Here is a 26,659-nt window from a genome sequence, read left to right on the forward strand (position 1 = left end):
GTTACTTTTTGATGGAATTAAATAGGGATTTGTGATCGCGGGCCATTGAGGCAGACTCCATCTCCTCAGCAACCCGCGACCACCACCCATCCTTGCATAGCTTCACGGCTCTCCGTACCTTCGAGCAAAGGCTGCGGTAAGCCTCCTCATTCTTCGACGTGGGATGCTGTAGCTGATGAGAGAGGGCCTGTCGCTTTTTCTCAGCCAGCTTGATCACCTCCTCTGTCAGCCAGGGTCTCTGGGGAGGTCTGGACCGCGTACTCAAATCAGCCATTGCAGCTGCCTGAGTCACAGTCCTAAACCTCACCCATTTACCCTCGACATCTGGAGGAGTGGGGGACGATGCCAACCCTAGCCGCAAGCGATGATGAAATTCTCACTTGCAACTTTCATCAGCTAGCTGAGACCAGGCCACCTTAGGTTTGAATGGGGTCCTGGGTGTACACCCACCACTGGAGTGGAATAATGGCAGGCGCATCTTACAGATGACTAGTCGATGGTCAGAGGGTAGATCAGCTCCACGGTAGGTCCTGGTGTCAAGGACATGGGCCCGCATCCGCTGTTTTGTCACTTCGTAGTCCAGCAGATGTTCTTGCTTGGAACCGGCATGCATCCATGATGTTGTGTGGATGCGCCGATGCCGGAACAGCGTGTTGGTAATTACAAGCCCATGGGCTGCACAAAAATCTAGCAGCCTCTTACTGTTGTTATTGAGCTGATATGGCCCATGCCTTCCAATCACTTCAGACCAGGTGCCAGCATCATGACGAACTCGGGCATTAAAGTCACCCAACAAGATGACTATCCCGAGGGGCCACTTTAGCTAGCACCTGTGACAGGAGGTCATAGAAGGCATCCGACTCATCAGCCTTGCCTGCATTCTTCCACGGATGTTCGTCTTCGGTGGGGGCATAAGTAACCACGACCACCACTCCTCGCCTACGGTTGATGGGAAGGCGAGCCCAATATAGCCTGGGACTCACAGCTTCTCACACCTCACCACCACGCTCCCATGCCCCCTTCATTATTTTGTTCAGAAGAAGAGCCACTCCCTGTTGTTTGGCAGTCTCCTGCCCCGAGTGGAGGACTGTCCACCCCTCATGGTGGCAGGAGCCAGAGCCGGTCTACCGGACCTCCTGAATACCACAGACATCCAGGCAGTACCGGTCCAGCTCCCAACAGAGGAGTGGCAGCCTTTCCTCCACAGTGAGCTTTCGGACATTCCACGTGGCTATCCGCAGTGGCTTTTTGTTGTTTCTGGAGGACCCCAAGGGTAAAAATTCAATCTCTTGGCTCCACCAAATGGGGTGTGGCCAGGAGACGTCATAGACGCCTCTCCCCCCGGGGCCTCCGGCACAAGCTTGTTAATTACATTTTTTGGTCGTAGTTTAGTGGTAGTTAATTGAAGGTGGAGGGGTTACCAGCCCCTCGCACCTATCCAAAGCCTCCATTTAGCCGCTGTGGTGGTCACAGACGCCATGAGGGGAAAGGCCAATCGGAATTGGCCCTCCCCCCACAGCACTGCCCACGACAGCATTTCCCATCCGGCACCACGAGGAGGTAGGGGGTTGTTTTGCCGGACATGAAGGCCACACTCACCCACCCACTCACACACGCACTCACCTATTCACTCACCCAGTGGGTGAGTTTATGAGTGAGTAGGTGAGTGAGGGAGTAGGTGGCTGAGTGAGTAAGTGGGTAGGTGAATGAGTTGGGGGTGAGTTGGGGGCGAGTAGGTGAGCAAGTAGGTGGGGGGGGGGGTGACTGGCTGGGTGAAAAGGGGCGCGAGTCAGTGAGTGGGTGGGTGGCGGGAGGGGGTGTGGGGGGGTTCCAATGCATTTATTTTCCTTACCAGGGGGCCCCATTGGACCAGGTGATCCCGGCAGCCCAGGATATCCGGGGGGCCCGCGTGGCGCGGGTGGACCCATGCAATTGCATTTGTCTGGACGGAAGGGCTCCGAGGTCGACCAGCTGGGAGCTCCCAGACCACAGAGTAGAGCGGCAGCGAGCAGCAGGGACATGTGGTGAGACATCACCTAATCCTGTGCACGGAGAAACCACGTGGTTGGTGGTGGTGGTGTCAGCTGCACAGAGTCTGCCATTCTTCCACTGGGGTAGTGGACACCTACCACCGTAGTTGAAGAATGGCAGGGGCATCTTATAGATAAGTTGTTGGTCAGTGGAAAAATCCACTCCACGGTAGGTCTTGGTGTCAAGGCCATGGGCCCGCATACACTGCTCGGTAACTATATAGTCCAGCATATGTTCTTGCTTGGACTAGGCATGCATCCATGATGTTGTGTGGATACACTGATACTGGCACAGTGTGTTGCTAATTACAAGGCCATGGGCTAGAAGCCTCCTAACGTTATTATTGAGTTGATTTGGCCCATGCCTTTCAATCACTCGGGCCCAGGTGTGCATCATGACCCACTCGGGTATTAAAGTCATCCAATAGGCTGACTCTATCCCGAGGGGCTACTTTAACAAGTACTTGGGACAGGAGGTTAGAGACTCATTGGACTTGTCTGCATCCCTCGACTGATGTTCGTTTTTAATGGGGGCGTAAGCAACCACCATCATTTCTCGCCTCTTGATGATGGGAAGTGAGCCCAAAGCAGCCTGGGACTCACAGCTTTCCACACCTTGCCTACACACTCCCATAACCCTTCATTCGGTTGCTTATCAGCAATGCCACTCTCTGATGTTTGGCACTTTCCTGTCCTGAGTGGAGGACTATTCACATCTCATGGCAACTGGAGCCAGAACCAATCTACCAGACCTTCTGCATTCCACAGAGGGTCAGGCGGTATCGGTCCATCTCCCGACAGAGGAACGGCAGCCTCTCCTCCTCAGCGAGAGTTTGAATATTCCACGTTGCCAACCGCAGTAGTCTCCTGTTTCTGGAGGAACACCGAGATGGGGGGGGGGGGGATCAGTCTGGCTCCACCAAATGGGGGTTGGCCAGAAGGCGCCATTAACGCCTGTCCCCCTGGGGCCTCCAGCACAAGCTTAGTTGGGTGTTTCCACTGTGGTATTTCGTAATAGTGCCAGGTGGAGGTGTTACCAGCCCTGTGCACACATTTATCTAACTACATAAACACACTAACAAACTTACTCAACCCCTGCTCACCCCACTATACCCGACCAACCACACACTGTACCACATCACATACCCACATTGTAACCATACACCAAAGTCAAAGACTAAATTGGAACAAGTGTGAATTTGTTACTCCATCCTCATTTTTAAGCCAACTTTTTGATCACCTAAAATTTGTGAAACATTATTACTCACTATGGGGACCTCATTTGCCAGTAAAAATATGATAATTGATTTTATGTATTTTAAATGTCAGTAAAAATGTTGATTTAACATTTGGGAAACATTACATCCTGTTTACAAAACCGGATGTAATGTGACACACGTTTACAACGTGTTTCCAGTATAAGGTCACCATTGATCGATTTCTGACACAGAAACTTCATTTGCGCATCTTTCAACATGACTCTGCAGACATTTGAACAGCAATGTTTCTACTGTGCAACCTAGTAAAAAGTCAGTTTGTTTCTTAAATAAAAGGTCACGTCACTGCAGGAAAGGAAGAATACAAGGTAAAAAAAACACATTTTAAACATTTCTCAAATGTATTTGTGTTAATCTCAGTAATAATAATCATGTTTAGTACTGCAATCTACACTTATCACTCTTCGCCAAATCAATTTATAGCACTCGGGGGCTGTTTTATAACATGTTAAAGCATTAGTAAAGGTTAATACTTCATATACTTAACTAAATCCCATATTTATGTCTTTTTTTCGTGAAAAATTTGGGGTTCAAGCCCGTGTTCAGTAATGTATGATTGCGCCGATGGCAAAATAGGGTCTGAAAATGACCATCTGATTTACAACGTAGTTTCCATCTCACGAAGTCGACAGCAGTCTTGTGCTCCACTATCTGGGCACGCTTCTGCATCACAAACATGGGGCAACTTCTTATTAAGACTTGCGCACAATTGTAACCTTTAAATCAGCCTATGTGAAACTCGGACTTGTTGAGGATAATAATGCAAAGGATCGAGTAATGTAAGTAGTCAATACCATCAGATTTGGGACTCAACTAGGTCAAGTATTCACCACTATCCTCTTCTACTGCACTCAGGCTGAACCACTGATCTTCTAGAACAAATGTAAGTATGAACTTAGAAAAGACTTGATGCACAACGACAAAACTAACTAATTCACTCCACTCATTGAATGTACGGTTCTCCTCCATCTTCAAGAAAAAGTGTAATGATAAGGACTTGATCTTCATGCAAATTTCTCGTCTACACCTGATCCAAAAACGTAATGCGGAAAGCTCAAGTACCAAGAGTCTTCGAGAGGATACCAATTTTGATGAAGCTGAAGCCAAGATTCAAAGAAAGTTGCTCACTCTTAATCCCGTACAAAGATGTGTATGACCACGTCATGGAATCGATTGCACAAGAACAAGACAAAGTCTTTGCCCTCTATGCAAGTGGAGGCACGGGAAAAACACAAACCATTAATGTCATCCTTGACAAAGTATGATGCGAGGGAAACATTGCAATTGCTACGTGAGGAATAGCAGGCACTCTTGATGGAATATGGCCAAACTCTTCATTCAAGATACCTCGGGATATCAAACAGGAATCCACTTGCAACTTCACCAGAAGTGATGCGACGGACAACTTAATACAAAAAATGTATCTCTTGGTGATAGATATAATCGGTATGAACCATCGCATTATCTTTGAATGCCTAGGTTTCTAATTGTAAGATGTCTAGCGTCGGATCGTGTACGCGCATGTGTAGGGCTGTAGATGGACTGCACTTACTCGCAATGGCGGACAGTGCCCATCAGGGGCGGTACCTCGAGCCGGCGGGGAGGTCGTTACGATCCCTAGCCCGGGAGGGAGGGGGATGCGGGGTGTCCGGGAATCCTCCGGGACCCCCCCCCCCTCCTGAAAAGGGGGCGTGGCCAGAGGCTGACACACCAGAGAGGTGTATAAAAGCCGGACCTCTCCGCAGGTTGAGGGCAGAGTTACGAAGACTGAAGACCAGCGAGACTAGGACCCTGGGACCTCGAGCCCGCTGCCCTTGTAAGGGCCGGGTCGAGCTTGGACCAGAGGTCGGACCCGTACCTTGGCTGGGTCGGGTCAGGATAGCCTCCCTAGTCAGGACCCTGGGACCTCTAGCCTGACGTCCTTCTCAGGGCCGGGCCAAGCTGGGACCAGTGGTCGGGACCCGTACCTTGGCTGGGTTGGGTCAGGTAGCCTCCCCTAGGACACGGATAGCCAGAGGGCTGGGAGCCAGCAGGGGGCAGTGTTTAGGTCGCGAGAGCCCGGAGGTCATACCTCCCTAGATCGGGGGCGTAAGGGAGTTGCTGTAGTTAGAAATAAACATACTGTGTTGCCTCTACCTCAACGTCTCCATCTCCATAAAATAACCCACTACAGATGTACAAACAAATATCAAGCCTTTTGGAGGTCTTACAATCCTGTCGGCCGGTGATTGTAAACACATCTTGCCTGCAATTCGTCATGGAGGGAGACCTCAAATCATCGACGCAATGTTGAAGAATACAGCGCTTTGATCACATCCGGTGAAATTCAAACCTCAAACCAACATGCAAATTGCCACAGCTGGAGGAAATCATGATACAAAGTTTGCAAAATCCTTACTGGACCTTTAAAATTGAAAGGCACCCATGGATACATTACCTAGTCAATTCAAAACTCAAATTCTAAATACCTACTGTCATCTGAGAACCTCAATAATCTGTGATTTCGTTTGTGATGGCCTGAAGGATAACTGCAATGATGCGACATGGGTTGAAAACCATGCCATCATTGCTAATACAGTGACGTCGATTTGAATAATTGAATGATGAACCGTTTTCCTGTTGAAGATAGTTTACAAAAGCTCAGATACATACAGTGGATATTGAACGAATCTCTCTGCTTTAATTCATCAACCGGGTCAACCCTTCTGAATTTCCACCACACTTGCTCAAACTGAAGGTTGGAATTTCGACACAACAATGGAACACACTCTATCATGTTGACAATGAACACTCACATAATCGAAGCCATAGTTTCAAGTGAACCTCACGACAAGACAAAGCTATTTTTGTCAGATTCCTCTGGCTCCAGTTGAAACAAATTTCCAATGTAGATGACATGAAAACTATTTCCAATTCGTCCCATTTTTGGAGTCACCACCAACAAGGGCCAAGGACAAACACTGCAGAAAATTGGAATCTTCCTCCCTTACAGTAGTTTAAATTTTGCTATTACATAGCTTAGCCTTCATGGCCACCAAGCCCTGCGCAGGACGCAGGAGATGAGGGCCGTTGGGCCCAAAATCTTCTAATAATGTCAAGGAATGAAAATTCCCCATTAAAGCTAACAGACTCGCACACACAGAAACGAAGGCTCACAAGGTCAAAGGTCCCCCATATAACCTTAACAGACTGTAGGGGCAAGTGTTATTCGCGAGCACTTATGAAGGCCGGCACAGCACGAGGGGGTAGGTGGCCAGCACCACGCCCGGTCGTCTTTGTCTCCCCAGTGGCGATGTTCACTACACACCACACCAGGTACGAATTTGAGGCTGAGTCGACCTAGGGGAGGCCCAGGACTGGTTCAGATATTCGTCAATGGTGTTGGACATGAGCAGAAATCGAACTCGGGTCGACAGGTTCATTGAGCAGCACTCAAACCGCTACATTACTGCTCCCCACTATACAAAGGCAAAGATCTCCATGCACACTGACTTAAAGCTTTCGCGACTGCAAGAATTCATGTTATTTGTGTCTTTCAGTAAAGTCACGCAGATAGGTTCTAAGAAAATAACAAAAAACTACGACGTTTCGATCACAACACAAGCTGTCGTCATCAGGAAAAGGGGGTTAGCTTCTAAAGGAAATGGTTTATAAAGGTTTGAAATGGACGTAGCCAAAATGTCAGCAGCTAATGTTGATGTAAGTGGTGGGCAGCGACCGCGACGGTGGTGGGTTTTCCACCAATCAAAGGGCTGGCAGGTAAGTATTAGCATGTTAATGTAAGATCGTTGAGCCGCCTCCGCGGGGCGTGCTGAGGTGGCTATGTTAATGTGAGAGATTCGCATGTTAATGGGAGATTCGCAGAGCAGCAACCTCGAGGTCGGCGCGCGAGGTGGCTGTGTTAGTCGTTATTTTCGGCTCTCTGATTTTAATTTCTTACATTAACACAGCCACCTCGCACGCCGACCTCGAGGTTGCTGCTCTGCGATCTCCCATTAACATGCGAATATCTCACATTAACATAGCCACCTCGGCGCGCTCGCCGTGGAGGCCGGTCAACGATCTTACATTAACACGCAAATTTTTACCTGGCAGCCCTTTGATTGGTGGAAAACCCACCACCATCGCTGCCCACCACTTACATTAACAATGGCTGCTGGACATTTGGGCTATGCCCATTTCAAACCTTTATAAACAGTTGCCTTTAGAAGCTAACCCCCTTTTCCTAATGACCGCTTGTGTTGCGATCGAAACGTCGTAGTTTTTTGTTATTTTATTTTAACCTATTGTGGCACATTAGGAATGGATCACTCTTTTAATTATATTCTTGTGCAGCAAGGGAGTAAAGTGTGGTTCTGTGAAAGTCCTGATGTGCTGTGCAGTGCATCAATGCATGTGTGTACAGCAGCATGTGATGACTGAGTTGGGCCTGTAGGTGGCTGGCAGGGTTAATGAATAACCGCACGTGTAAACCAACCACATGGTTAATGGCGACTCGGAAGAATTGCTGCGTGTAACACGTGCTGTTGCATTTTACAGGTAAAGGACCCAAAGGTTGTTTTTGATCGTTATATAAATGTTCTAGACTTGTTCTAGACTTTAAGATTGGCTTTGAATTGTTCGTTTGTGATATATGCAATTAGAGGCGTTTTAGCATTGTGCATTGTAAAGGGATGACGCACTGTAATTAGTTACTGTCATTGTAATTCTCTAACTCTAATACTGTTTAGTCTATAACCATGCCCATGTACCCAGAGAATGACTACTTGCAATGCTATTGAGAATAGAACACATGTAAAGTAGTAAGCTGTACAATGGTGATATACAGTAAGTATACTGTACACATACAGTACATATAATGGGTGTAAGATACGTGGATGGTATAGATAGACATACAGCTTAGGATTAAAGTAATATTCGAATAGTGATGTTCAAATGTGATTGTCAAAGACAAAGATGGTTTATCAGTAGTAGAATTGGGTTTAAGAGAAAGAGGTTAATGAATAACCGGATGTGTAAACCAGCCATATGGTTAATGCCTTAATGGCGACTCGTAAGAATTGCTACATGTAACACGTGCTGTTGCATTTTGCAGAGTGAGGGTGTTGTTCTTCACAAGATTAATATTAACCACAATAAATAAATGTGCTTGCCCTCGATTTGGAGCACTTGCCCACGTCCTTCATTTCAAGTGTGCAACACTATCTACGTGACTTCACCGAAAGACCCAAAGAATATCCCCCGTATATCTTTGACAGACTGTTGGGACAAGTGCTGTAAGCGAGCAGCACCTACGAAGGCCGGCACGGTACACGGGGGGGTGGGTGGCCAGCACCATGCGCAGTCGCTTTTGTCTCCGTCGTGGCGATGTTTACTACACACCGTGCCAGACACTCATTTGAGTCCGAGTCGACACACACGCACATACCAACAGCAGTTACAGGAACCACGACTTCTGGAGGTTAGCGGTGGGGGGGGTTTGCCCCTTCCTTACAGACCTCCCCCATTCCTTCTGCACCAACCCCCTCGTGAATCGTTCCGGCTTTATCAGACGCTACTCGCTAAAGGCACTTGCTCCTGTTAAGGCTATACGGGGATTCTTTGTCTATTATTGTGCTACTGAGATGTTGAACCATCATTAAAGTGGTGAAATGTTACCGAAATAAGCGTGCCGAGTGGCGCTAGAGAGTAAATAAAATATTAAAATAAACGTTGCCGAGCTTGACCGCCAAAAAAGTAAATGCAATGCACTTCACATCCATTAGGCAACGGGTCCTTGGGGTTAATATTGTTGTGCAGTCATAGCACGGGCAGAACCTCGCTTTGCGAGACCTCACAGGACGCCGATTCATTCTAGTGCCCTTTGTCGTGGAGAACGTTTTGAACGAAATCCAAAAATAATCTGCAAAGCGCTCACGAGTGAGAACACTCGGCGGCGCTGCCTTAGGAAACGTCACCCCGCCCCCAAGATTCGCTTAGCCAATGAGAAAGATGCACGGCTGAGCCAACCAGAACACACCACATCACTCCCCGCGATTCGATGATCACGATTCGTGGTCACGATTACGTTTAACAAAAAAAAATTTTGCCAGGTGAGAAATCATGAGAGAGCAGGATAGAGTTACAGGCTCCAGCTAAAATAAACCTCACCAGAGACATTTAGACCAGTGGTTCTTAACCTTCACTGCAGACTTGCACCCCTTTGCTGCTCAATTGTTAAACAAATTGTGTTAATACATACATAGCTCTGATGAAACTTACGTGCCCTTGCTCAATTCGTGCTTTCGATTACTTACCTTCTAAAAAAATCTGGCCAAGTCTCGCATCGCCAGAAAGAGCATCTCGCATCTTCTTAGGTTTTTTCGGTAAAGTCACGTAGGTAAAAATTTTAATTAATAAAAGTAAAATAAAACAAAATAAAAAATCACGACGTTTCGGAAGCAACACAAGCCTCCGTCTTCAGGTGGAACCGTCACAGCCACGAGAGCTATATCAAGTAAATGAGAGATCACAAGAAATACCACCCCGTATATATAACTGGGAGCGCAGCAGCTGCCCCACCGCTGCCTTGTAGGAGTTCAGAACAATGCATTCAGGAATACAGTTCATAATACTTACTTATGATTTTGTATTTTTTTTTAAGAGGTAACGTTTATCGTCCGTATTATTATTGTTGGCGTTATTACCGATACCTCAATGAAGCCCTCCTATATATTGCTGATACCAAAGAAATAATGTCGGGAATGCATCCCCATATTTCCCATGATACTATAATGACCCCCTGTCACGCTGATTGGATGAGCGCTCACTTCTCCAGGAGCAACGCATGTTGAGGAGCGCCAAGCGAGCTCTGCCTTTACCTGGAGAGCAGATGTGAAGAAGAGGAGCTCTGTGCGAGAGGAGATCTGTACGAGGCCCAGTCAGCAACGATTGGTGTCGCAGACTGCCCCCCCCCCCCCGTTTATTATTGCCTCCCTTGTGAGCAAACATCTCCCCCACTCTCCCCCTGTGTGTGTTTTAGAGATTGGGGCAGGGGAAGGTCACGAAAAAAAAGAGCGATAGAGGGAGAGAGCTGAGGAGCGGTTAGGGGCCATGGACTCGTTATCAGAAACAGAAAAAAACAAATGCAACAATAACAACTACAACAACATTAACAACAGCAACATTAACAACAGCAACATTAACAACAGCAACATTAACAACAGCAACAACACCTTGCGATGGTGACGCTGTGACTCATGCTGCTAGTGACCGTCTGTTTGCAGCCAGGCCTTGCTCTCGCGGGACTCTGGCTGAGCGAGCTGAGTGGTCTGGTCAAGATATGCCTCCCCTCTTCCCTGGATAATGGGGGGCCATACCCAGAACTTCTCTGTCCTGGATCGACAAACCAATTCTATTTCATCTAATGCCGATACTGTGGTGGGACTCACCAGCACTCGGCCCAGCATCCAACGTGCAGAAGTGAGTGCTGATCGGCCGACTCTCTGGTTCAAACTATGTGAGTTCCACACCCACTATGCTATGATCTGCTGTGGAAATACCGATCCCTACCCGAGCGTAACTTGTTGCAATGCCTCACGCATAGTTGTGCTGCAGATCCGGTCAGTTATTCTGCCCTACATTCACACGATCACGGAAGAGCGGCTTCATTGCCATACTGCTCCTGATATCGGTTATCCAGCCAAACCCTGGACCAGGGCAACTCAACTTTCCATTGGTCAACGCATGCTTGGAAGAAAACCGAAACAAAGATGGTCAATGCATCACACGTTTTCAGATGTGCTTCTGGGGCCATCTGGAATGCTCCTCCTTTCGATATTAGGGAGCCACTGAAGATATCCATTTTAAAATCTAGATTGAAAACTAATTTTTTTGAAATGCTTTTTGTGTTAAGTTTGTTGTCCTTCCCCCCACCTCCGATTATAATTACAGTTGGCTATGTACGGCGCGAAAGAAGTTCAACATTCATACATCACACGTGTTTAGTTTTAAGGCAGAATTCTTGAAGAGTGTGTGGAGTCTTTTTAAGGAAAGTTCTGCTAAGTTCTTTCAGCAGTGGGGGCGGGGCAGGCGATGTTGCCGTGCATGATCCCCATTGCGTGATTTGCAGATAATTTGTTAGCATTGAGAAATTTTGACCAATACCAGTTACGAGCAGTCCTGAACTTACGAACGGGTTATGTTTCTGATACTCGTTCGTAAGTTGGATTTGTTTGCAACTCGGAACTCAATATTTAATTATACACTACACACAATTCGTGTTATAAAATGTGTTTGGTTCAATAAAAATGCAAAGCATTGTTAAACTCATAAATAAGATATATCGTACATTTGCAATGGAATAAATACTGTACTAAAATAAGACGTAAATCAAAGTAACATAAGAATAAAACTCAGTTTTATTTTCAGTTTACCTGAATCCCGATGCTGGCTTCCTACTTAGAAGGGGTGCAATGAGTCCACGCGGGATGCTGGGACTCATTGTATATCGCAGAGGATCACTCCGCTGAATGTAATAGTTCTTAATCATGACCGAAAGTTTGCAAGTCGGATGGTTCGTTCGTAAATGCGGATGTTGGTAAGTTGGACGTTCGTATCTTTCAGGACCTCCGTTGTACTTCATGTCTATGTTCATAATAAAGGTTTTTGGGTTAGATCACGTTATTTATAAATGTGTCGTAACCCTCCACCACCCGACATGGCCAAACAGTAAAAATTGTGTCACGTTGACAAAAGACAAATAGTTCACTACTTTAGCCCACCGGTGTGTTGAAGAGTGAATCCACAGCATTTACAATTTTTGAGTACGACGTTTCGCTGGTAATTACATCCAGCATCATCAGGCAATTCGCCAGAATGGTGAAGTCCTCACTTGCTCCCGGTCTTAAATAGGTGACGTCATCATTTAACTCATTCAGGTGCAGTGATTTGAGGCAGAGGGGGGTATTGTAATTATATAATATAACTAGCGGAAGTACCCGGCTTTGCCCGGGTGAAAAATATATTTCTTAAAAACCTTACATATATACACAGATGGGCTGCTACCCCTGCTCCCCCCCCAGCCACGATCTCCTCGGCCGCTGTGCAGTAATATATACGGCCTTTAGTGTGGTGGGGTGTCGAGGCCTAGTACCGTGCAGAGCCTCCGGCCTCGCCTAAATTGCCCACCCGGCTAAGGCTGGGTACTGGGGCCGTTAACCCCCCCCCCCCCGCGCTACAATAATACTGTCTAATCACTATAATTTTATTATCTACCGACCCTATAATAGTAATTGCACACATTGGGGTGGGAACAACGGGCCGGGGCCTTGCTGTCGCCATCAGCCCTCTCGACCACGCGGCACGAAGATGCCATCTTGGGCGTGGCCGAGGAGGAACGGCGGGAAGCCGCCATCTTGCGCCCTCCGCCGCGGGAAGCCGCCATCTTGCACACGTTGCGGAGTGACGCCATCTTGTCGCTGCCGCGCGTGTCACCATCGGAGGACGGCGGAGCAAGAACCCGCAGCTGTCATTTAACAACGGTCAAAAAATTCTCCATCGGCGGCGATTGGAGCGCATTCGCCTGCCGTTTTCAAGCGGCCGTACGCTCGCCAAATGGACGGACGCGGAGGCCCTGGAAGTCCTACCAACACTTCTCGACGACGAGTCCGTCCGGTTCTTCTGCTCCATCAAGGCCAACAAGAAGAAGACGCTACAGGGTGTCTTCGAGGAAATGGCGGATGCGTACGAGCCTCCGGACGATGCCCATCGTAGATTTGTTCAGCGCCAACGGGCGCCTGATGAATCGCCGGTGGCTTTCAGAGGCGCAGTTCTGGAACTGGTGATGGCGGCATACCCCGAGACGGAGGCTGATTTGTTGGAGCCCCTTGTGTTGGGCAAGATGCTGGAATTATCTAGAGACCTGGGGATCCCCATGCCAGTGTGCAGCCATGATAAATTGACGTCCCGTGCTGTGGCTAAGTGCTTGGACGGTCAATTTAATCTCCGATGCTGGAAGCAGGTGTCAGCTTGGATGGGGGGCCCCATCGTTGAAGGCGGTGCTACGGGGTAGGTTCCTACGAAGGCGGTCTACGTTCCTGACGACAAGGGTCTGCAGGAGTTGACGGCCGCCTCCGCCCAGTGGCCTGCTCGGGGGGGGACGGGGTCGAGGTCCGGCCCGCCGGCACCGGAGCGTCGGGACAGAGGGGGTGCCGCGCGCCGGAACGACGTGGAGTATTTCCGTTGCGGCCGTAAGGGCCACTTCGCCAGGGACTGTTGGGCTCACATCCCGGGGCCGCCCCAGCAGGAGGCCTCGACCACGGACGTCGCGCGAAAAGACCCGCCAGGACAGGCAAGTCGGTGCGCATCAGACACCCGGCAAGGCCTGTCACCTCATGCATCACCATCGCCGTGCGGTCCGTGTGTCGTTAACAACGACGTGCCTCCGATTGACCCGTGTCGCTCGCTGACGCAATGGCGCCGATTGGCACGGAGGGTAGTTGCGGCCACTACGGGGTCGTCCACGGTACCGGGTTCTATTCAGGGGGTCGAGGTGCGTATTTTGGTGGACTCCGGTGCGTCCGCGACCATTATTTCCGATGTCATTTTCCATCTTTTGGGCATTCCGCCAGGGAGAGTGCGAGCGGTTTATGATTCATGCATAGCGGCGAACGGGGGAAGTATGGGCATTGTGGGCCAGGTGGACGCCAACATATCGATTGGGGGGGTGTCGGCTTCAGGGATCGTTTTGATCTCTAGGTCCCTCACGGTACCGTTTGTTGGGGACTGATTTCCTGGCAAAAATGCCCATTCAAATAAGGGTTGATCAAAACTGCATTGAATTACCAGGGGGGCGGAAAATTTCATTCCTACCGTCGCCATGGAGCCAGCCTGCCCCTGTTTGCCAGGTGCAGGCGCTGTCCGAAGTATCTGTTGACATTCCACCTGGTTCGCAGATGCTTATCCCGTTGAGATATCGGAAGCCAGTACCTGGCGTTGAGGGAGCGGCGGGGGTTCGGTTATCGCCGTCCACGGCTATAACGGGCGGCTCGGTGCTGGTTGGGGCACAAACGATTGTCCGGCTGGGCCAGCCCCCGTTCTTACAGGTGCTAAATGGGAGTGCGGAGAATGTCAGTGTCCCGGCCGGAACGGTTGTGGCTCATGCCACGACCGCGTTCACGACCCATGACAACCGGGTCCGCCGGGACATGGTAGGGGGGGTTTCGGGGCCTACGGGGCAGGATGACCGTTGGGTTGCCGAGTTATGCGGGGAGAATTTATCCCTGACCGGAGAACAACGGTCCGCGCTTCGCGCGCTGTTGCTAATTTATTCCGACGTGTTCACCTCGGATGATTTTGACTTGGGACGCACCTCCCTGCTTTCCCACCGCATTGATACGGGGGATGCCGCTCCGATTCAGTTGAACTTGCATCGGTTGAGCCCGACGGAGCGGGATCAGGTTCGCGGTGCAGTGGAGGACATGCTAGCTGCTGACATAATATCCCCGTCTAACAGTCCATGGGGCGCGCCGGTAGTCCTTGTGAAGAAGGATGGGAAATATTCTTTGGTTCTTTCGGTTAAGTCACGTCTAAAGATAAAATAATAAATTAAAATAAAAGCATATTACGACGTTTCAATTGCAACACAAGCAATCATCATCAGGCAAAAAAAGAAGAAATAGCAACAAAAAATCTAACTAGAAAACTATAGACAGACATACAAGCAGACAGACATCACACGGACACACAGAGAGAGGACACATATCGGCACAAAGAGAGGGGTCGTTTCTGTGACGGTCCCTTAAATATAGAGAGGGGGGCAGGGACGGAGAGAGGGAGGGGGCAGAGAAAATTAGCATATCAATGAGTGGCAAACTGCTGCTGCTACTCTAGTAAGATGACGACGTGGCACGGCACGCAAGCTTGCAAATTAGGAGAAAGGCACACTAAAATTAAATAACCTCGCAAAATATCGAAATGTGATGTAATACAACACAGAGAGTCGGTCAACACACAATTAACGCATAGCCTGGTTGATTACGTATCTCAAAGATTGCTAAGTTAGAGTTTAAGTGTGAAACTTCCAAAGAGAGGACACAAGGAGAGAGAACAAATAGCCAGAGAGAGAAAAAAGAAAATCTTAAAACTTCCCCGTAGAAGTGGTTCAATCTTAATTATGGAGCTTTCGTGACTGCAGGAATTATTCTTTGGTTCTTTCGGTTAAGTCACGTCTAAAGATAAAATAATAAATTAAAATAAAAGCATATTACGACGTTTCGATTGCAACACAAGCAATCATCATCAGGCAAAAAAAGAAGAAATAGCAACAAAAAATCTAACTAGAAAACTATAGACAGACATACAAGCAGACAGACATCACACGGACACACAGAGAGAGGACACATATCGGCACAAAGAGAGGGGTCGTTTCTGTGACGGTCCCTTAAATATAGAGAGGGGGGCAGGGACGGAGAGAGGGAGGGGGCAGAGAAAATTAGCATATCAATGAGTGGCAAAGTGCTGCTGCTACTCTAGTAAGATGACGACGTGGCACGGCACGCAAGCTTGCAAATTAGGAGAAAGGCACACTAAAATTAAATAACCTCGCAAAATATCGAAATGTGATGTAATACAACACAGAGAGTCGGTCAACACACAATTAACGCATAGCCTGGTTGATTACGTATCTCAAAGATTGCTAAGTTAGAGTTTAAGTGTGAAACTTCCAAAGAGAGGACACAAGGAGAGAGAACAAATAGCCAGAGAGAGAAAAAAGAAAATCTTAAAACTTCCCCGTAGAAGTGGTTCAATCTTAATTATGGAGCTTTCGTGACTGCAGGAATTATTCTTTGGTTCTTTCGGTTAAGTCACGTCTAAAGATAAAATAATAAATTAAAATAAAAGCATATTACGACGTTTCGATTGCAACACAAGCAATCATCATCAGGCAAAAAAAGAAGAAATAGCAACAAAAAATCTAACTAGAAAACTATAGACAGACATACAAGCAGACAGACATCACACGGACACACAGAGAGAGGACACATATCGGCACAAAGAGAGGGGTCGTTTCTGTGACGGTCCCTTAAATATAGAGAGGGGGGCAGGGACGGAGAGAGGGAGGGGGCAGAGAAAATTAGCATATCAATGAGTGGCAAAGTGCTGCTGCTACTCTAGTAAGATGACGACGTGGCACGGCACGCAAGCTTGCAAATTAGGAGAAAGGCACACTAAAATTAAATAACCTCGCAAAATATCGAAATGTGATGTAATACAACACAGAGAGTCGGTCAACACACAATTAACGCATAGCCTGGTTGATTACGTATCTCAAAGATTGCTAAGTTAGAGTTTAAGTGTGAAACTTCCAAAGAGAGGACACAAGGAGAGAGAACAAATAGCCAGAGAGAGAAAAAAGAAAATCTTAAAACTTCCCCGTAGAAGTGGTTCAATCTTAATTATGGAGCTTTCGTGACTGCAGGAATTATTCTTTGGTTCTTTCGGTTAAGTCACGTCTAAAGATAAAATAATAAATTAAAATAAAAGCATATTACGACGTTTCGATTGCAACACAAGCAATCATCATCAGGCAAAAAAAGAAGAAATAGCAACAAAAAATCTAACTAGAAAACTATAGACAGACATACAAGCAGACAGACATCACACGGACACACAGAGAGAGGACACATATCGTACAAAGAGAGGGGTCGTTTCTGTGACGGTCCCTTAAATATAGAGAGGGGGGCAGGGACGGAGAGAGGGAGGGGGCAGAGAAAATTAGCATATCAATGAGTGGCAAACTGCTGCTGCTACTCTAGTAAGATGACGACGTGGCACGGCACGCAAGCTTGCAAATTAGGAGAAAGGCACACTAAAATTAAATAACCTCGCAAAATATCGAAATGTGATGTAATACAACACAGAGAGTCGGTCAACACACAATTAACGCATAGCCTGGTTGATTACGTATCTCAAAGATTGCTAAGTTAGAGTTTAAGTGTGAAACTTCCAAAGAGAGGACACAAGGAGAGAGAACAAATAGCCAGAGAGAGAAAAAAGAAAATCTTAAAACTTCCCCGTAGAAGTGGTTCAATCTTAATTATGGAGCTTTCGTGACTGCAGGAATTATTCTTTGGTTCTTTCGGTTAAGTCACGTCTAAAGATAAAATAATAAATTAAAATAAAAGCATATTACGACGTTTCGATTGCAACACAAGCAATCATCATCAGGCAAAAAAAGAAGAAATAGCAACAAAAAATCTAACTAGAAAACTATAGACAGACATACAAGCAGACAGACATCACACGGACACACAGAGAGAGGACACATATCGGCACAAAGAGAGGGGTCGTTTCTGTGACGGTCCCTTAAATATAGAGAGGGGGGCAGGGACGGAGAGAGGGAGGGGGCAGAGAAAATTAGCATATCAATGAGTGGCAAAGTGCTGCTGCTACTCTAGTAAGATGACGACGTGGCACGGCACGCAAGCTTGCAAATTAGGAGAAAGGCACACTAAAATTAAATAACCTCGCAAAATATCGAAATGTGATGTAATACAACACAGAGAGTCGGTCAACACACAATTAACGCATAGCCTGGTTGATTACGTATCTCTCTGTGTGTCCGTGTGATGTCTGTCTGCTTGTATGTCTGTCTATAGTTTTCTAGTTAGATTTTTTGTTGCTATTTCTTCTTTTTTTGCCTGATGATGATTGCTTGTGTTGCAATCGAAACGTCGTAATATGCTTTTATTTTAATTTATTATTTTATCTTTAGACGTGACTTAACCGAAAGAACCAAAGAATAATTCCTGCAGTCACGAAAGCTCCATAATTAAGATTGAACCACTTCTACGGGGAAGTTTTAAGATTTTCTTTTTTCTCTCTCTGGCTATTTGTTCTCTCTCCTTGTGTCCTCTCTTTGGAAGTTTCACACTTAAACTCTAACTTAGCAATCTTTGAGATACGTAATCAACCAGGCTATGCGTTAATTGTGTGTTGACCGACTCTCTGTGTTGTATTACATCACATTTCGATATTTTGCGAGGTTATTTAATTTTAGTGTGCCTTTCTCCTAATTTGCAAGCTTGCGTGCCGTGCCACGTCGTCATCTTACTAGAGTAGCAGCAGCACTTTGCCACTCATTGATATGCTAATTTTCTCTGCCCCCTCCCTCTCTCCGTCCCTGCCCCCCTCTCTATATTTAAGGGACCGTCACAGAAACGACCCCTCTCTTTGTGCCGATATGTGTCCTCTCTCTGTGTGTCCGTGTGATGTCTGTCTGCTTGTATGTCTGTCTATAGTTTTCTAGTTAGATTTTTTGTTGCTATTTCTTCTTTTTTTGCCTGATGATGATTGCTTGTGTTGCAATCGAAACGTCGTAATATGCTTTTATTTTAATTTATTATTTTATCTTTAGACGTGACTTAACCGAAAGAACCAAAGAATAATTCCTGCAGTCACGAAAGCTCCATAATTAAGATTGAACCACTTCTACGGGGAAGTTTTAAGATTTTCTTTTTTCTCTCTCTGGCTATTTGTTCTCTCTCCTTGTGTCCTCTCTTTGGAAGTTTCACACTTAAACTCTAACTTAGCAATCTTTGAGATACGTAATCAACCAGGCTATGCGTTAATTGTGTGTTGACCGACTCTCTGTGTTGTATTACATCACATTTCGATATTTTGCGAGGTTATTTAATTTTAGTGTGCCTTTCTCCTAATTTGCAAGCTTGCGTGCCGTGCCACGTCGTCATCTTACTAGAGTAGCAGCAGCACTTTGCCACTCATTGATATGCTAATTTTCTCTGCCCCCTCCCTCTCTCCGTCCCTGCCCCCCTCTCTATATTTAAGGGACCGTCACAGAAACGACCCCTCTCTTTGTGCCGATATGTGTCCTCTCTCTGTGTGTCCGTGTGATGTCTGTCTGCTTGTATGTCTGTCTATAGTTTTCTAGTTAGATTTTTTGTTGCTATTTCTTCTTTTTTTGCCTGATGATGATTGCTTGTGTTGCAATCGAAACGTCGTAATATGCTTTTATTTTAATTTATTATTTTATCTTTAGACGTGACTTAACCGAAAGAACCAAAGAATAATTCCTGCAGTCACGAAAGCTCCATAATTAAGATTGAACCACTTCTACGGGGAAGTTTTAAGATTTTCTTTTTTCTCTCTCTGGCTATTTGTTCTCTCTCCTTGTGTCCTCTCTTTGGAAGTTTCACACTTAAACTCTAACTTAGCAATCTTTGAGATACGTAATCAACCAGGCTATGCGTTAATTGTGTGTTGACCGACTCTCTGTGTTGTATTACATCACATTTCGATATTTTGCGAGGTTATTTAATTTTAGTGTGCCTTTCTCCTAATTTGCAAGCTTGCGTGCCGTGCCACGTCGTCATCTTACTAGAGTAGCAGCAGCAGTTTGCCACTCATTGATATGCTAATTTTCTCTGCCCCCTCCCTCTCTCCGTCCCTGCCCCCCTCTCTATATTTAAGGGACCGTCACAGAAACGACCCCTCTCTTTGTGCCGATATGTGTCCTCTCTCTGTGTGTCCGTGTGATGTCTGTCTGCTTGTATGTCTGTCTATAGTTTTCTAGTTAGATTTTTTGTTGCTATTTCTTCTTTTTTTGCCTGATGATGATTGCTTGTGTTGCAATCGAAACGTCGTAATATGCTTTTATTTTAATTTATTATTTTATCTTTAGACGTGACTTAACCGAAAGAACCAAAGAATAATTCCTGCAGTCACGAAAGCTCCATAATTAAGATTGAACCACTTCTACGGGGAAGTTTTAAGATTTTCTTTTTCTCTCTCTGGCTATTTGTTCTCTCTCCTTGTGTCCTCTCTTTGGAAGTTTCACACTTAAACTCTAACTTAGCAATCTTTGAGATACGTAATCAACCAGGCTATGCGTTAATTGTGTGTTGACCGACTCTCTGTGTTGTATTACATCACATTTCGATATTTTGCGAGGTTATTTAATTTTAGTGTGCCTTTCTCCTAATTTGCAAGCTTGCGTGCCGTGCCACGTCGTCATCTTACTAGAGTAGCAGCAGCACTTTGCCACTCATTGATATGCTAATTTTCTCTGCCCCCTCCCTCTCTCCGTCCCTGCCCCCCTCTCTATATTTAAGGGACCGTCACAGAAACGACCCCTCTCTTTGTGCCGATATGTGTCCTCTCTCTGTGTGTCCGTGTGATGTCTGTCTGCTTGTATGTCTGTCTATAGTTTTCTAGTTAGATTTTTTGTTGCTATTTCTTCTTTTTTTGCCTGATGATGATTGCTTGTGTTGCAATCGAAACGTCGTAATATGCTTTTATTTTAATTTATTATTTTATCTTTAGACGTGACTTAACCGAAAGAACCAAAGAATAATTCCTGCAGTCACGAAAGCTCCATAATTAAGATTGAACCACTTCTACGGGGAAGTTTTAAGATTTTCTTTTTTCTCTCTCTGGCTATTTGTTCTCTCTCCTTGTGTCCTCTCTTTGGAAGTTTCACACTTAAACTCTAACTTAGCAATCTTTGAGATACGTAATCAACCAGGCTATGCGTTAATTGTGTGTTGACCGACTCTCTGTGTTGTATTACATCACATTTCGATATTTTGCGAGGTTATTTAATTTTAGTGTGCCTTTCTCCTAATTTGCAAGCTTGCGTGCCGTGCCACGTCGTCATCTTACTAGAGTAGCAGCAGCACTTTGCCACTCATTGATATGCTAATTTTCTCTGCCCCCTCCCTCTCTCCGTCCCTGCCCCCCTCTCTATATTTAAGGGACCGTCACAGAAACGACCCCTCTCTTTGTGCCGATATGTGTCCTCTCTCTGTGTGTCCGTGTGATGTCTGTCTGCTTGTATGTCTGTCTATAGTTTTCTAGTTAGATTTTTTGTTGCTATTTCTTCTTTTTTTGCCTGATGATGATTGCTTGTGTTGCAATCGAAACGTCGTAATATGCTTTTATTTTAATTTATTATTTTATCTTTAGACGTGACTTAACCGAAAGAACCAAAGAATAATTCCTGCAGTCACGAAAGCTCCATAATTAAGAAGGATGGGAAACTGCGATTTTGCGTCGATTTTCAAAAATTGAATAAGGTGTCCGTCGCAGACGCGTACCCCCTGCCACGTACGGATGATTCCCTCGATGCCTTGTCTGGGGCGAAGTTTTTTTCAACGTTGGATCTCTCTTCAGGATTCTGGCAGCTTTCTCTCGACGAGTCCTCGAGGGAAAAGACGGCTGGCTTTCCATACACCGCAGGGACTGTTTCAGTTTAATTGCTTTCCGATGGGCTTGAATGCGGCCCCCGCCACTTTTCAGCGGTTGATGGAGCTGGTGTTAACGGGTCTGCAGTGGGAGACATGTTTGATTTATTTAGACGATGTCATCGTCTTTAGCCGCACATTTGACGAACATTTGCAGAGATTGGAGACGGTTTTTTCTAGGATGCGCTCCGCTAATGTAAAATTCAAACCGAAAAAGTGTCACCTGCTGCAACGATCCGTGCGTTATTTGGGACACATAGTCAGTGCGGATGGGGTGGCCACGGACCCGGAGAAGACGGCGTGCGTCCGCAACTGGCCCACCCCGGCCTCGGTTGGGGACGTACGTCGCTTCCTGGGGTTCGCCTCATACTATCGCAGGTTTGTTCCGAACTTTGCTATGATCGCTAGGCCCTTGCACCTCCTTACAAGTAAGGGTCGGAGGTTCAGTTGGGGTCCACCGGAGGAAGCGGCGTTTGAGGGCCTACGTCATCGGTTGGCGACGGCGCCGACATTGGACTATCCGGATTTTGATGGACCTTTTATTCTGGATACGGACGCTAGTGACACTGGGATCGGGGCCATTCTGTCACAGTCAAAGGGCGGCGTAGAACGCGTGGCAGCCTACGGTAGCCGTGTACTGTCCCCGGCAGAAACCCGCTACTGCGTTACTCGCCGCGAACTATTGGCTATTGTCTATTTTCTCCGCCAATATCGGCCGTATCTTTACGGCCGGTCATTTATTGTGCGCATGGACCATGCGGCTCTGCAATATGCCCTGAGGGTTGACCAACCATCTGGCCAACTGGCACGATGGTTGGAGACCCTGCAGGAATTTTCCTTCGACATACAATATCGGAAGGGGTCGCGTCACGCGAATGCGGACGCACTCTCCAGATTACCGCAGGGGTCCCCTTGCGCTTGCGCGTCGGGTACGAATAAGTGTACGCCGGTTCAGCTACCCCCTCGGCCTGTCGTGTCAGCTGTCGAGGTGCCTGGGGCTCCGGTGTGCCCAGGACCGGCCGATGGGGTTCTGAACCTGCCGCGCTTGGTATGGATTCGCAAACAATTGCTTGACGACTCGTTGGGGGCTTTACAGAGTCAGGCTGCGAAGGGAGCGGGGAGATTGCTGTCCGGTGGGACGCCGAGGGCCGCTTTCCGGGATGGTTTGCTCATGTGGAGGGAGGGATTGCATGACCTCTGGCGTCTGGTGGTACCGTCGTCCTTACGGTACGAATTGATTCGGACTCTGCACAGCAACACTTTATTACATCTCGGGGTGCAGAAGACTTTGCTCACATTGCAGCGAGATTACTTCACGCACGGCATGACGACGGATGTCGTCGGACACATTCGGGCGTGTCCCGAGTGTGCCCGGCGGAAGCCGCCTAAAAACCCTTACGTGCCGCCGGTGCAGTCTATACAAGTGTCTCGAATCAACGAGTTGGTGGTGCTGGATATTTTGGGACCTTTCCCGCCATCCGCTAGGGATAATAAATATTTGCTGGTCGGAGTGGAATATCTTTCCCGCTGGCCGATGGCTTGGCCCTTACCCGACTAGTCGGCAGCGTCTATCACGGACGCCTTCCTATTTGGATAAGTGATGGACAAAGGGGCGCCGGAGAGGCTACTCACGGATCAGGGGCGAAATTTTTCTTCCAAATTGTTGGCGGAAGTGTGCGCTGCTCTGGGAACCAAGAAGGTTCGTACGTCTCCTTACCACCCGCAGACGGATGGCATGGTGGAATGCCTTAATCGGACGCTGTCGGCCATGCTATGTCACACGGTTGATGAGAAACAAGCTGATTGGGACTTGCATATACCTGGGGTACTCTCCGCGTATCGGATGACGCCTCATGCGTCCACTGGGTATTCTCCATTTTTTCTAATGTATGGCCGCGAGAATGTGCCGCCGGTGGAAGTACAGCTGGGTACGGGGGCGAAGGGTCCTGTTAAACCTCTCCCCGAATAGATTCAGGACACTGTTCGACGCGTCGCCGAGGCACGGGAGGGCGCCCGATTGGCTACTGCCAAGACTCAGGCGCGAAACGAGCGTTGCGCCCGGCGCTCGACCGGTACATGCCCCTGGCAAGTGGGGGACATGGCATGGCTGCACTGCCCGCAGGTGCGGCCGGGGACTACCCCTAAGCTTCACAAACCATGGCAGGGGCCGGTTAAGCTTATTGAGGTCCCTAACCCGCAATCCGCACGGGTTCGGTTCGGATCGCGGCGCTGGTATGTTCATACGTCTAGGTTGAAGCCCTACGTGGCCCCGCGGACGGATGCGTCATCCCCTGATGCTGCCTTGCCAGTGTCTGTTGCACCCGACGCACCTCTGCCCTTGCCTGTTGACTCTGCAAGCGCGCCTGTCGTGCCTTCTATAGACGAACCAGCCGTGACGCAGGCGGATGTGGCCAATCCTGCTCTGGGTGGGCCTACCACGGCAACGGGGCCACTTGACCCCGCTGCCCCTCCAACCCCACCACAGACACGGTTGCCAGAGACCCCGGACTTGGGTCTCTCTGGGGAACGGGACCTTGGCGTTGACGGGCCTCCAACAGCGGTGGGTGGTTCTACTCCCGTCGATCTTAAAACCCCGTCGCGTTCTCGGTCTGTGGGGGGACCGCCGCCCGTTCGTGACGGGCCGGCGACCCGCACGCGTTCCAAATCCCTTTCCTTTCGTTGATTGTTATTGTTCTTGTTATCGTTGTTATATTCTCCGTTGTCCAGTGATGCCAGATGGTTACAATATTGCTCGCATTATTTTATTATATTTATTGCAGCCGGGGACGGCTGGGTTTTCATTAGGGGGGGGGGGGGGTCGTGTGATGCGAGCAAGGATTGAGGGGGGGCGGAGTCTGGGTCACGTGGGGAGTGGGTGGAGTTAGGGTCACGTGAGAGAGAGGATTTAGGAAGAGAACCGGAAGGGGAAGGGGGAGTTGAGACGGAGTGAAACAGGAGGAGGCCACGCTGGGCAGGACGGAGAGAGTGGCGCGGTCGCCACGCGGTGGGAGACGTCGACACCGTCAGCCATCGGTGTCAGACGCAGAGAGCTAGTGGCTGTGGGAGGCTAGCTGTATACGGGGCAGCAGTGAAGCTAGAGAGCGGAGCAGTGGTGAGGCTGCAAGGTGGAGCAGCAGGGAGACTGCTTATCGGAGCAGCAGGGAGACTGCATATCGGAGCAGCCGAGGGGCTGTGGAGAGATCGTCGAGAGGGACGCGGGCCTGAGCGAGGAGGCCGTGGTAACGAGATTCTACGAACCCAATAAAGGACAACAGAGATCGACATCTGAGAGAGAGTCCTTTATTACATATTGGGGCCCACGTTTTGATGGAATGATTTTGATGTGTTTTGTAGAAAATTGCCATTGCAGCCCAGGTCGAGTTGCCATGGAGATCATCACACGATAGGCCGCAGCCCCCAGTGTCAATAAGTTGCGTGGGCAGCTGTCTCCCAATCCCCTCTGTCTCAACATCCATGGATGATGATGATGATGATGCCCTCCGTGCATGGAGCTTGCCACCCGACATTGTACAATACAATCAAAAGTAAAATGTAGTCGTCCAGTCACTTACTTTGGAATCAATTGTGCCTTGAAAACCCGCAGAAAGATACACTCTACCTTAATTCTTAAAAGTGTTTTGCTCCGCATTATAAAGGTATAAACAGTGTATTTGTAGCTTCAATTTATATCTTCATCACCTAAGGACGTAAGTAAAAAGTTCAAAAACTTGCATGCAAACATTTTTAATGGGTGGAATTCTTTTAAAATATATATCTATATATAAATCCTCGAATATTATCGAAAAGAAAAATACCAATTGACTACACACGCCTAGGGGATTGCAAGCTCTACGTTAAAACACTGCACATGATAAATCCCGAGCCACTCAGACCTCAAGATGTTTTTCGAAATCACTTGTTGATGACCAAGTGAGGAGACACGGCGACCAGTCACGATGCAGGATAATCTGAACCTCACGATGCTCTCAAACCCCCCTCCTGGTGCCAAAGCTGTCGTGTGCTCCGAAATGACAATTTTTAGGACAATGTTTGCACGCAAAAAACCTTTCCCTCTCTGAACACTCTCACTCGCACGAACATTTGCTTCAGAAAACTGGTCCACAGCGACCAGTGCGGTCTTACCGAGTAATTACCAAGTGAATAGGCAAGACCAACCAGACATTGCACCATTGATGAATAGTCATTATCAGAAGAAGACATTTCAATGTTGTATTCTACAACTAAATATTGCAGACTTGAAGACAAATCGTCTACGGTTGGACAAAATACCGGAACGTGGGCTCTACTGTAATTGTGACAGAATGTGATGGCTTTCGGAGGCCTTAATCCAGCAGTGGATTGTTCATGGGTGATGATGTTAACGACAACTCACTCACATTTATCTATGAAACTTTACTTGTGATGATGACGATAGGTAAAGGAAATTCAGAAACTCATTGAAATACGATGTCCAGTTTACATAGCAGACCTTGAAAATAATGCAACGTTTAATGTGCATACAAGCCAATTCATATGGTCACCTAGTGCAGTTATATAAATGGAGTAGTGATATAATTTCAAAAAATCATCAAAACATGTTTACTCTTTGTAGCCATGTAAGGGAAGTAACTGGGCAGTGGAGTGATGTGACCTTTAGATGAATACGTGAAAGAATGAAGTGCTCAGAGAGTGCCAAGCAACCGTTGTATTCTACAGCTCAAGAGAGCATTATGCGTTGCTCAGATGCATTATCGCTTTCAGCAGTGTTGCTTTGCGATCGTGATTTGGCATTCAGTGCTCTGTTAAGTTAAGCATTATTGTAGCCATTCTGTCGTAGTGCTTCTTTAACATGTTTAATCTCTCTCACTAGACTTTCACCATCTGACACTGTTTTAGCCTGATGTATGAGCGTCTTGATAAGAGGATTTCTGAGCTGGGTGATGATGTGAATCTGCATTCAAATAGGCATCAGTGTGCGTTCGCTCTCTGTAAACGCTTTGTGTTATTTTACCATTTAGGCCATGTCCAAGCAAAATATCCAGGAACGGGAGTGTGTTATTCACCTCCATTTCCATGGTGAACTGGATGGCCGGGTTTTGTGCATTGAGAT

The 26,659-nt window shown here is 47.4% G+C and overlaps 2 protein-coding genes across 5 annotated transcripts in view; both read right to left on the reverse strand.

Annotated features, from left to right (window-relative positions):
• LOC133360786 (charged multivesicular body protein 1B1) overlaps positions 1–26,659 on the reverse strand; it is a 406,386-nt gene that overhangs the window by 249,530 nt on the left and 130,197 nt on the right. The gene's annotated exons all lie outside the window — the stretch shown is intronic.
• Positions 1–26,659, reverse strand: part of LOC133360782 (collagen alpha-1(X) chain-like) — a 43,585-nt gene that overhangs the window by 10,806 nt on the left and 6,120 nt on the right. Inside the window, exons 1-2 of one of the 3 annotated variants that reach the window (XM_061579655.1) lie at positions 10,168–10,243; positions 1,853–2,042 (exon numbers count right to left, since the gene is read on the reverse strand). In XM_061579655.1, the coding sequence (XP_061435639.1) occupies positions 1,853–2,033 (181 nt within the window). In that variant the 5' untranslated portion in view covers positions 2,034–2,042; positions 10,168–10,243. Of the gene's footprint in view, positions 1–1,852; positions 2,043–9,603; positions 10,072–10,167; positions 10,244–26,659 lie in introns of those variants that run through there. The other 2 variants (XM_061579656.1, XM_061579657.1) reach the window with 2 other exon arrangements.

This window comes from Lethenteron reissneri, chromosome 69, assembly GCF_015708825.2.
Source record: "Lethenteron reissneri isolate LAM-NWPU_2019-01 chromosome 69, ASM1570882v1, whole genome shotgun sequence".
NCBI lineage: Eukaryota > Metazoa > Chordata > Hyperoartia > Petromyzontiformes > Petromyzontidae > Lethenteron > Lethenteron reissneri.